This window comes from Schistocerca nitens, chromosome 7 (genome assembly GCF_023898315.1).
Source record: "Schistocerca nitens isolate TAMUIC-IGC-003100 chromosome 7, iqSchNite1.1, whole genome shotgun sequence".
In the NCBI taxonomy this organism is placed as follows: Eukaryota; Metazoa; Arthropoda; class Insecta; order Orthoptera; family Acrididae; genus Schistocerca; species Schistocerca nitens.
In genome coordinates, this window is record NC_064620.1 from 116,664,710 (window position 1) to 116,677,650 (window position 12,941).

Sequence of the window (12,941 nt, forward strand, 5' to 3'; positions counted from 1 at the left end):
GAGAGTCGAAAATTTTAGTTTTTATGGGACAAAGACAACCTTTTCCTAGAAATAAATGTAAAAAGTTCAGTCCTCCCAGTCCGACGATGGGTTTTTGGGAAGCTTTCCCTCGGCCATCAGGTGAATGCCAAACATGGAAATACTCTCCCAAACATGTCCATCTGGGATTCCCTGTGCCTCTTTCCCAGCCTGGAGCTCTACAGCATCACACCCTGGTCTCAAGAATTGGGAACGAATTATACAAGACAACAATAAATCGCGACTAGCATAGGAATTGGGGGAGCGTGACTGTGGCGCACGAAGTAGCCCCCGCGAAGTACAACAAAGTGGCTTGCGGAGTGCGGATGAAGACTTAAGATCGAAGAGAGAAAAAAGACGGAAAATTAACATTCAACGACCCGTTGATGAAGAAGTCATTAGTGACGGAGTCCAGGATTGGGTAAGGGGAGGTTGGGAACGAAAACAGGAGCGTCCTTTTCAGAGGGACCAACGCTGAACTTGTCCTAAGCAATTTAGGGAAATCACGGAATACGTGAATGTGGGCGTCCGGATGAGGATGCGAGTCGCCGTTCTCCCGGTGCGCTGATCACTGCTGCGGCTCGCCTCGTCGTGGAGTGGTGGACTACGTACTGTAAGACTCGTTGGTCATCTCTCTTGCGTCTCTACAAATGTGAGTGTTTCATCAAGCTTCCCTAACGAAGAGCTCTAACACCAAGTGGAAACCAGAAATCGGTTTATCAATCAAGGGAATAAACCTCCTTAATAGGGCTGCGAGCATTGTGGATATTTTGTGAATAAAGCTTTCTACACCGCTTAATATATGACTTTATTTATAACGTCGTTTCGGCTACTGCTATCATCAGATAAAAACTTAGACAACGTTCATTGTCAGTGTCGGTAAAAAATGACCAACTGAAGCACTGAAACCAGACGTTGTTTTACAAGTTCTAAGTTTTTATATGATGACAGCAGTAGCCGAAACGACATTACACGTATAGATAAAGCAATTGTCAACATGCCTCAAAGGGTGCATCATCAGAATGTAATTCAGTTCAACGAGGGCTCAACAGACTGTCTCCAAGAAACAGATTTCTGCAATGACATTTCTACTCGGGCAGGGAATGCTGCTGCGTCAGTAATGCACGTGTAGAAAGAGACAAATAGAACTATAAAGTTTGTACTTGTAAAATATTTAGCCTGTTTTACAATTGTAAAACAGTTAGCCCGTTTTACAACTATTTACCTTTTACATAGGTACACGTACAATCTTGGAGTACTTTTTACAGTTACGTTTAGGAATAATGTGTTCACTTCACAAGGCTTCAGTGTGACCTCCGCTCCACGGACAACGAACGTCTAAACGATAGACAAACTCGTACCATACTTTTGCAAGCATGTATAAAATTACTGCATTCACTGCTGCTCTTATGCGTCGCCCAAAGTTGCTAGTAGGTGAGGCACATAGACAGAGTCTTTCAAAAACTCTAACAAAATGGAAAATCACGTATCGTACATAAGGCGACCTTGAAGCCCGATTGTGCAACGCAGATTGGTACGCCACTTACCGCTGATCCATTGTAAAGGCAACTCATTTTGAGAAATGAACTTATGATGAAAAATGAAAGTTTTCAAATGTTTTCGATATTGTGGAACGCGATCAGCATGTCCTGGTACGTGATTCCTGGAAACACCTTTTCCGCAATAAACAAAAACCCATAAAATTTTCTTTGTTGTTCCTCTCGTGCTCGACTGTGGTAAGTGGCTCCTGTTTTCCACGTATTCTTACATTCTCCACGTTCACTTTTTCACTTAAATGGAATATAGCCTCCTCTCTGAACAGTAAACATGAAAGAATATGCTTATCTTCCTTCTCCACGCAAAGAATGAACTCACAAAACCCTATACGTCGTAGCGCATCACTAAAGTAAAAGGTTTGTATCACTGAATCGTGTAACATTTCAAACGCAAACGCCGCTGTAAAACACGCCAGACACAAGATGAACGGAATGATCATCTCGAACACAAATCGTCAATCCTGTCACAACGATCATCACGAATCATTCACTCATCCGCGACGACGTTCTGTCCATTTTCGAAACTCGTAGCCTACCCGAACTCCCTCCATCGCACAAAAATACTCTCATATTTTTAAAGCGATTAATCCACTCGCAAATCTTTCGTTCACTAACACAGCTGTCACTGTACTGCAACTACGTTATGCGAATAGTTTTTCGATATTTAGTCATTTCACAGTACAGTCCCCTCATTTCTCCTTGGTGTATACTGACAAAACAATAAAAATTCTCTGAAAGTACGACCGTTACAGCTATTAAGTCAGCCAACAAAGCTAAAGCACAAGATAAACAGTGAGGTTAACGCATATCTTTATTGAATCAGTACAGTCAACCGATGAAGCAGAAACAATGCCGTTACTTACAGGCTTGTCCGTGTTCTCGTGATATTTACAATTATGTTTCATTTATTTGCATAGGAGAAAAATAATTTTCAAGATTAACTACAAATTTTCTAAGTCCATTTCACGGTCATCTCTTTACACTTTGCCCTTAGCTCGTTTTTAGTAACACAGATTTCGTTTTTATCCAGCTCCTCCCTAATCCGACATTACTATATAATGCTCAGAGATCATAAGTTTTATATTATACTATACTATACAATGAATGCTTCTTTTAGTATCTTCACTAAGACGAATGCGCTTTGTAGGTACATAAGAAACTTTTTCCGAGATAATAGTAATATTATCGAGTTTCATTAAAACTCTAAATAAAATAAGCTAATAATGTTTTATTGTTGTTGTAGGTTACAGAAGAAGGGATAGCACAGTACATGGGCGAGGGAGAATTGGACCACCCTCTGAGGGTACTCAGCCAGGAAAACATGACTGTTGTCTCCTCATTCGCTGGTGAGTACTGCACCGAGCAACGGACAGTAGACTTCAGCATTCTAAAATTCTCTCTCTCTCCCTCGCCCCCCCCCCCCTCTCTCTCTCTCTCTCTGTGTGTTTGTGTGTGTATGTGTGTGTGTTTGTGTGTGTGTGTGTGTGTGTGTGTGTGTGTGTGTGTTTGGTCAGTAATTCATATTCTCTCATACGATAATTTTCCGTTCCTGTACCATGTGAACGTTCCTTCTCGGTTTTGTTAGCCTCAGTGCAAATGAAAAGCATCGATCAGTGTCAAGATTCGAAATGTCAGCTCGTCTCGTCATTTTTGCTTGTGGAGAATTACACTCCTGGAAATTGAAATAAGAACACCGTGAATTCATTGTCCCAGGAAGGGGAAACTTTATTGACACATTCCTGGGGTCAGATACATCACATGATCACACTGACAGAACCACAGGCACATAGACACAGGCAACAGAGCATGCACAATGTCGGCACTAGTACAGTGTATATCCACCTTTCGCAGCAATGCAGGCTGCTATTCTCCCATGGAGACGATCGTAGAGATGCTGGATGTAGTCCTGTGGAACGGCTTGCCATGCCATTTCCACCTGGCGCCTCAGTTGGACCAGCGTTCGTGCTGGACGTGCAGACCGCGTGAGACGACGCTTCATCCAGTCCCAAACATGCTCAATGGGGGACAGATCCGGAGATCTTGCTGGCCAGGGTAGTTGACTTACACCTTCTAGAGCACGTTGGGTGGCACGGGATACATGCGGACGTGCATTGTCCTGTTGGAACAGCAAGTTCCCTTGCCGGTCTAGGAATGGTAGAACGATGGGTTCGATGACGGTTTGGATGTACCGTGCACTATTCAGTGTCCCCTCGACGATCACCGGTGGTGTACGGCCAGTGTAGGAGATCGCTCCCCACACCATGATGCCGGGTGTTGGCCCTGTGTGCCTCGGTCGTATGCAGTCCTGATTGTGGCGCTCACCTGCACGGCGCCAAACACGCATACGACCATCATTGGCACCAAGGCAGAAGCGACTCTCATCGCTGAAGACGACACGTCTCCATTCGTCCCTCCATTCACGCCTGTCGCGACACCACTGGAGGCGGGCTGCACGATGTTGGGGCGTGAGCGGAAGACGGCCTAACGGTGTGCGGGACCGTAGCCCAGCTTCACGGAGACGGTTGCGAATGGTCCTCGCCGATACCCCAGGAGCAACAGTGTCCCTAATTTACTGGGAAGTGGCGGTGCGGTCCCCTACGGCACTGCGTAGGATCCTACGGTCTTGGCGTGCATCCGTGCGTCGCTGCGGTCCGGTCCCAGGTCGACGGGCACGTGCACCTTCCGCCGACCACTGGCGACAACATCGATGTACTGTGGAGACCTCACGCCCCACGTGTTGAGCAATTCGGAGGTACGTCCACCCGGCCTCCCGCATGCCCACTATACGCCCTCGCTCAAAGTCCGTCAACTGCACATACGGTTCACGTCCACGCTGTCGCGGCATGCTACCAGTGTTAAAGACTGCGATGGAGCTCCGTATGCCACGGCAAACTGGCTGACACTGACGGCGGCGGTGCACAAATGCTGCGCAGCTAGCGCCATTCGACGGCCAACACCGCGGTTCCTGGTGTGTCCGCTGTGCCGTGCGTGTGATCATTGCTTGTACAGCCCTCTCGCAGTGTCCGGAGCAAGTATGGTGGGTCTGACACACCGGTGTCAATGTGTTCTTTTTTTCCATTTCCAGGAGTGTAACATGCCGCCACTTTGTAGGGTATAAAGGTTCCACAAACCTTTCAACCACTGGACGAATCAATCACTCACATTGACTTAGGCTATACATTTACAGCATGTTGAGCAACTTCTCAACTGAGTATGCCGCATCTCCGTGTGCTTCATAACGATCTCTCAGCACCTGACGCTCTTCACACTCCATATATACCCTACCAGCCCTGGTAACGACACTAAACGACAGCAACACTGTTACTCTTGCGGCTGTTCTACCTGCCACAGAAAATTACAACTCTAAGTCAGTTACACAGTCGCCGATGGTATGTGCTTTTACGAAGTTACACTTATTTCCGCTTGCGTCTTTTATGTGCTTCACTTTTTTTGGCTGGCAGTGCTCATGTCTCGGACATTAGCATCTGAAAGCTTAATTTTACAAGTGGACTCTGTTTAGCCATACAAGTAAATTTAACCATACAAGTAAACATGGAAAGAGCTGTGATATTGTATATTGTGCCTGGAAGGTATCGCATGTCCCTGTTCGTTTTAAATACAGTTTTATTACCATCCACTTCATTTCAGTTAGATAACAGTATGCATGTGGTTAATATTCAGTAATTCAGAACGAACAAAATACATAAATGCAGTCACTGTTTCTTCGACAAGCAGTTAGACACTAATAGTTCGAGTTGGTACTTTCACTCGTGAGTATTGTTAAAATACTAGCTCCATTTTGATCAGTGTCATTCTGGATTGTTCCCAATGAAAATCTACAAAATATTTAGATGAAACATCGTAATTGCAATCACTGTTTCTCATCTTTCCGACGACTTTGTTATCCTTTTGCGTCAGTTTAAACCAGAACACTAACTGTCTAATAACTCCTTGTCGCCATATCTTCCTCTGAATTACTAACTGATATTCCTCCTCTCATCAGTTACCTCTGCTTTTCTAATCATCTATTTTAATCTCATATTTACTGTTCATCAGCATCCCATGTAACTCCACACCGGAAAACTCTGTCTACCTCCTCTAAACATCAGCGACCATCTGATCACATAACACACATGCGTACAAGTATCAAAAATCTCGGATTGTCAACACTACAATGCCAAGTGGCTACCAAAGAACTAGTCCCGGTTCTAACTGTCCAAGATTAGTTGACTCTTTTAACTGATGGTGTCAGTAGTGGAGAAAATCGGCATTAGTAAGAGGATATTCAATTGCCTCCGAGCGCTGCCAATATTTCCCAGTGTGTCACCTCTACTTTCGTGTAAAGACACAATGCGGGTAGTGGTGGCAGCACTGTGAGAGAAAGCCGGCGCTGACCTCCTCCTACTGATCGTCTCCGCTCGGCAGTCCTAATGCTGACGCAAGCTATAGCTTTTCCACTGCTGGTGCGGTCCCCGCAGCCACTTCACGAGGGGTCAGCTCCTCACGGATAGAGAGTGATCACGGTGCGCTGACGCGGTGTTGCCTCCACGCAGACTCGGCGTCTGGCAGCTACTCGCTGGACGGGATGCGAGTGCAGCGGCGCCGCTGGGCCTGGGGGTGGGAGTCGCCGCCCCCGCCTCCCCCGCTCTGCAGGTCACAGTCCGCCTCTGCCGCCGACGTCCAACTCGCGCAGCGGCGGCCCTCGGCTGCCGGCCGCGCCAGCGATGACGCAGACGTCGACGACTGGGAGGGTAGCCTCGCCAGCGAGCCGCCGCCAACCACAGGTCAGCCGCAGGAAGCGCAGGCCACAGTGTAGCTCACTACCAGTTGGGCTGCTCCGCGTGTACGCAGAAATGTAGCAATGTGCCCACAGTTTATGCAAATGGAAACAGCAAAATGGATGCGTAACGAGTGTTTCAGTTTACAGCAGAGTTGTGACTTTCTCAAATTTCGTTATTAGCTGCTTGGGCCTCAACCAACTGTGAATCGTAGCGTCCATCGTCGAGAAGAGTATGCGCGTGACGAAAATGTGGATACGAGTCTAGCGTACACTGTGTCTGACGTGCTCTAGCGCCGGGGTGCACAGACAGACCGCTACATGCCACCGACGTGATGACAGTCCGCTCTTCACCGTTCTTTCATTGCAACTTCTTTACTCATCTTTTATTCTTTCCCAGAAAGGACTTCTAGAGCTTGAGCCACGTCAGTCTAGCTGGCATCAGAGTAAGGGGAACCCGATTTACGACAATAACTCGCTCTTGGCACTTTCTTTTTGAATCCGCGCCCTTGCACCTGCAAGGAGCCACAGCTTTCTGTAGTAATAAACTGTTGTAATTTTGTTGAATAAAGTGAATATTTATGAAACAAATGATGTCAAATACATAACTTGCAATGGGCATAAGTGCAGATATTTTTATATTGGCACCTTAATACTCGTATTTACACATATCAGTGTGTTGGTTGCTTTTCTCTGCATTAAACACTGTTCCCACAAACATGTCGCCTAACTTACTACCTGACGTTGTCTCCATAGCCATAACTGCACACTAAGTGAACTACACCTGTCAGTATAGGCTAATCGTTTGGCGTCCATGCGTTCATACTTCAGCACCTAATCTGCTGCCCAGGGAAGTGAATATTAATGGGTTGTTCTTGCTTTATGTACTTGGAGGTTTTGTTCCAAAAATGAACAGCATAGAGACAGAAGTGATGACACTTTCTGCAGGACCTGACCACCATTTTACGTCTACATCTACATCTACATTTATACTCCGCAAGCCACCCAACGCTGTGTGGCGGAGGGCACTTTACGTGCCACTGTCATTACCTCCCTTTTCTGTTCCAGTCGCGTATGGTTCGCGGGAAGAACGACTGCCGGAAAGCCTCCGTGCGCGCTCGAATCTCTCTAATTTTACATTCGTGATCTCCTCGGGAGGTATAAGTAGGGGGAAGCAATATATTCGATACCTCATCCAGAAACGCACCCTCTCGAAACCTGGCGAGCAAGCTACACCGCGAAGCAGAGCGCCTCTCTTGCAGAGCCTTCCACTTGAGTTTGCTAAACATCTCCGTGCTGGTAGTGTAGCATAGCTTTTGGGATCTTCTTCAGTGCTCAAGCACGTACAGTGCAAGCTGTTCCTGATTTGTTTGACTCATGCTCTGCTAAGTGCTATACCACCTAATAAGTTCAACTCGATTTCTAAACTGAAGGAAACACTTCACGGCATTCGCGTCAGAACTGCTACAAATTCGTCGGGCCACAGATCGCGCCGCTCGAACTGTCAACATAACTGGCAGTGCTAAGAGTATCCCACGACTTCCACATCGCTGGCAACGGGTTATACACAATGCTGGTGACTACTTTGAAGGTCAGTAAAACTCTGAAACACGTATCTATTTTGTACGAGCTGTAAATAAATAGTTGCCACTATTAAAGTTCCAACCCTCGTATGTACAACTTTTTCTTTCTTTTTTGCGGCCTTTTCACTGTCTCAGTGAGAGTTTTTCATCCCATGGTACCAGCGAGCCTGCTCTAGAGCATGACTTTTTTTTTCTTCAACTTCCATCAAGTGTTACGCCTCTTGGCTTTTATGGTCTCGTTGATGTCTCGCCAGCTTTTTACACTGCTGTGCTGGTAGTGTAGCATAGCTTTTGGGATGTTCTTCGACCTCACTTGTAGATGTTTTCTCCAGCTGTTTTGGTCACTCTATGTACAGTTTGTGAAGGATTTCATTTTATTCCTTCTGCAATCCCATTTGATGTACCAAACTAAAGCAACTATCGCCAAATACTGCCTCGCGTGTCTGCATCTACATCTAGAATTTTCAGCTGGGTCTTTTCTTCCAGAATCAATAGTTTCTAGACTAAGTACGAGAATGTGTTCTCTCTTCCTAGAGTTTTATTTTTTAAACATATATTACTTTGTACTGGTTATTTTCCACAGAAGACCATAGTAGTATGTGTCGACCAAAAAATAATTTCATGAGTACATTTGTAACTATCAATGACTCGATAAGGTTCAAATGAGATGTATATATTACAATGGCTCACATCTTGTGTGTACTGATACTTCCAGATTAATATTAGTCACATTCTTCATTTGGGCATACATCGTATTGGTATGGTGTAGATACTATACACAGTCATGTGTGAGGGTGAAGCAACTAGTACTTGATCGCTGCGAGCAGAGGAGTGGTTCAAGCTCCACCTCCCGCCAGCAGGGCATACAGCCTCCACACGTGAACTGCGCTTCTGTGCAAGCTGTGCTGACATGCTGTCGTGTAGATCATCCAGTCTCTCCTGATATGACACGAGTCGTACTTGAACCCCATGTTCCCAAGATGAGTCTCCACACTGATTTCAAGATAAGAGAAGATAACGACGAGCAATGCACAACACAAAGGGAAGTGTAGTACACGTAGCATTTGGTAAAGGCTACCACACAATCGCAGTTAGCATTATCAAGAAAAAGGTAGGTCTGTCCCAACATCTACTGGTATATTACGCAGCTGTGGCTCAAAACACTCCGTCTTCCCTAAAGCTGCGATGTTAAAGTGTCCATGCAGTATCTTCTGTACAAATTGGTTATTACTATTGATACTGAGTATGCAGCTACAAGAAAATATATTTTTTCTTCGCGATACAGGATTCGATGCTGCATGGTGAACAAGGAAACATGTCAAGGCTGACAATGAAGTCAAGTGGGGAGGCAATGTTTTCGAGTTGACAGTAACACAGACTGTGTACAGTGGGGGAGAAGGGCTGTTGCCCAGCTGGCTTACTCAACCCTTGAAGAAGCTCTACTGGTGATTGCTTCCCAGGGCCGTTAAACAACAAAAGAGTTAACAGTCTCTCAGAGCCAAGAAAAATTCAGTGCCCACCAAAACAGTCTTAATAGGCACTTACCTGCAATCATAGAAAGAGAGGAAAGGGAGCAAGAGAATTGATACGCTTACCGGCATGATTTAAAAATACTGCCGAATCTCACACTTTACTTAACCTAATGCCTCTATTCCTGCTAATGCTGGTGTCATTTTGTTTCATTTCATGTGAATCTAGATGTAGATATGTGAGGCAGTGTTTGGCGATAATTGGTTTAGTGTGGTACATCAGTCTGGTAATGCTTGCGTTCTTTACACCTTTGTTCAACAGTGACGATATATCATGTGCGATCAGACATACCCCAGTCACAAAACTAACACCTGCCCCCCACACAATTCCTTTCATTACTTACACCCATCAACATTATTCAACTACCCAAACAACTCGCAACTTCCAGTGCCAACTTCTTTCCCTAGAGCTATCCCCCTCCCCCCTCGCTCTTAACAACGGACTTCTGCTCTATTTATCTGAACCAGTTCAAAAAACGTTTTCCTATCTCTAGCCAAAACCTTGTCCCATATCGTGTTGCCTAAAAGCTGCCTAAGCCATGGAATCGTCTCCAATGGCCTAACCATCAAAATCACTATTTCTGGATCCCACCCTTCCTTCCGCAATAATATTCATCTTCTCACATTCCGCCAACCCCTTTCCGTCACAAACCTCGTTCTACAAAAACACATCTCCACTGCAAAGGCATCCACGAACCACCTCCACTCTCTCCGCAAAATGCTGTTACTGTGCAGTCCCCACTACGTACACTTCATCATCCAAATTGAAATACTGATATTCCAACACCTAGAAAAACATTTCAAACACCTCCTTCACAAGTTATCCAGCCCACTGACATCCTGCTCCCGCCTTGGGGACCACAATCCAACCCATATCCTACCTAAAGTGTTCCTCCTCGTCAACCACCTATAGAACCCAGACCCTGCCTACCTGACCTTTTCACCATACCACATCCTCCAAAACCCCCTACCAACACTGCACAAAATCCAGATCCAAAACAATCCCAGAACACTATTGTTAATCTCTTCACCGAAATCCTCAGCCCCACAGTAGTTTCAGTCCTATACAAGGCCCACACATTTAGGCCTACTCCCAGATTTAACCATGTTGGATTTGTGAAAGACCTACTCTCCTTCTCCTGTTCCCTACTTCTTTGGCATCAACCCCTCCAACCAAAGCCAATCCAATCCCATCATCGAATCCCACCTGTCTCAATTCATACCACCATCCAACCATCCCCTGGTCACTTCAGGGAATCCCTCATCATCCTTCCCCAGGTCCCTCCCTAAGAAGAACAACCTTTCAAGTGAAGAAAGGACTGCCCTACACAACCTAAAAACAGATCCTGACCTCATTATTTTTTTAGCTGACAAAGGTTCCACCATTGTTGTGGTGAACCAGGGTCACTACACAGCAAAGGGTTATCCAACACCTCCACCTACAGCAAAAGCTCTGCCAGTGTGACACCATCCCAGAAGTCCAATCGTTGCTGAAATCCTTAGGCCCTTCCCAGAACCTCTCCCCTCTATCCATCTCCCTATTCACCCCAACAACAGAGCACACACCACCTTCTACATGGTCCTCAACATCCACAAATGTAACAACCCTGGGCGCCCCATTGTGGCTGTTACAGTGTCCCCACTGAAAGAATCTCAGCCCTTATTGATCAACATCTCCCACCAATTGTCCAAAACCTGGTGTCCCATGATAAAGATGCCAACCACTTCCTGCACCAGTTCTCCACCATTCCCACACCCTTACCTTCTGGATCCCTACTCTTCACTGTTGATGCAACCTTCCTATACACCAACATCCCTCTTGCCCACAGCATTGCCACAATTTAACACTACCTCTCCAAACGCCCTGCTGATTCCTTGTACACCTAACCAACTACATCCTAATCCATAACTACTTCACCCTTGAAGAACAGCTATACAATCAAATTCGTGGAACAGTCATGGGCACCCGCATAGCACCTTCCTATGTCAACTTCTTCGTGGCCAACCTAGGGGAAACATTCCTAGCTTCCCAAAACCTCAAACTGCCGGTCTGGAACAGGGTGATCAATAACATCGTTATAATCTGGACCCACGGCCAGGACACCTTATCCTCATTCCTCCACAACCTCAACTCCTTTTTTCCCATCCACTTCACATAGTTCTCCTCCACCATCATGCCACCTTCCTATATATCCTCTCAGATGGCTCCAGCCGCACCTCAGTCCACACCAAACCCACTGCCACCCCTTCCACACAAAAAATACCTCCCATATAGTCTGACCACCTATAGTAGACACATCTGCAGTGATGAGAACTCCCTCGCCCAGTATGCTAAATACACACACCTGATCCTCACAGCCATCCCAAGAACCAACCACAAATAAGAGCCCCCTTGTCACCCAGTACCACTCTGGACAGGAACAACTGAACCACATCCTCCTTTAGGGCTTTGATTATCTATCAAAGTAATGTTTCATGTCCATCCAACCTCCACAATATCCTAGTCCATCCCTATGCCACTCCCATCCCCACCCCTGTGGAAGACTCAGTTGCAAGACCTGCCTGGGTCCACCCACCCAGCACCCCTACTCCATTCATTTCACAGGCTCATCCTACCCCATCAGAGGATGGTCCACCTGTGAAAGTAGCCATGTTATAACCCAGCTCTGCTGCAACCACTGCACAACATTTTCCATTGATATGACAACCAATTGGCTGTCAGTTAGAATGAATGGCCACTGCCAAACAGTTTCCAAAAACAAGGTGAACCATCCATTGGCACAACATGCAACAGAGCACAACATGCGAGATTTCAATGGCTGTTTCACAACCCACGCCATCTGAGCTACACAGGTGGGAGCTGATCTTAATGCACATCCTTCACTTCCATAATCTTCTGACATAAATCTAAGTTATATCACTGCTCCCCACTCCCCACCCACTAGTGTGTGTGTGTGGTTGGGGGGGGAGGTGTATGTGTGTGGGGGGGGGGGGAGTACACCATCCCCTGCCCCAGTACCCTTGCCCAATCTGTGTCCCCAAATCAGCTAGACATGTGCTGTTATTTCTCGCAGTAGTCTGTGAAATTGCATTCCCAGCAGTCTGCTGCCTGCCCGCCCTACCTGCCCCCATAATTAACCCAAAGATGGCCCCCACTCTCCCACGAGCCATTAGGTGCCTTCCCCAACCTCACCTCCCCCCCCCCCTCCTGCCTCCTGTCTCTCTCCATTCCTTACCACACCCCATCCCACACCTGCACCTCACCCCAGTACATTCATTATGGGCCAATAAAGAGCTGGCAGTCGACTGAGCACAATGTAGGGAGACAGGCGTGTGCATGTGAGTGTAAATGTGGTCGTGTACAGCTAAAAAAAGGGAGTGCATTCTGGAAGCTAGTCAAGCTACACACCTTTTGTTTGAGTTCCTGTTGATGATCCAGTCGTCTCCTTTGATCCTAAAATTAAGTTTTGCATTTCAA

General features: G+C 46.3%; 1 protein-coding gene across 1 annotated transcript in view; it reads left to right on the plus strand.

Moving 5' to 3' along the window:
• Nucleotides 1–6,727, plus strand: part of LOC126195496 (uncharacterized) — a 73,453-nt gene extending 66,726 nt beyond the window's left edge. Inside the window, exons 5-6 of the mRNA XM_049934123.1 lie at nt 2,818–2,920; nt 6,128–6,727. Coding sequence (XP_049790080.1) covers nt 2,818–2,920; nt 6,128–6,390 — 366 coding nt within the window. The 3' untranslated portion in view covers nt 6,391–6,727. The remainder of the gene's footprint in view (nt 1–2,817; nt 2,921–6,127) is intronic.
• The last annotated feature ends 6,214 nt before the right edge of the window (nt 6,728–12,941 follow it).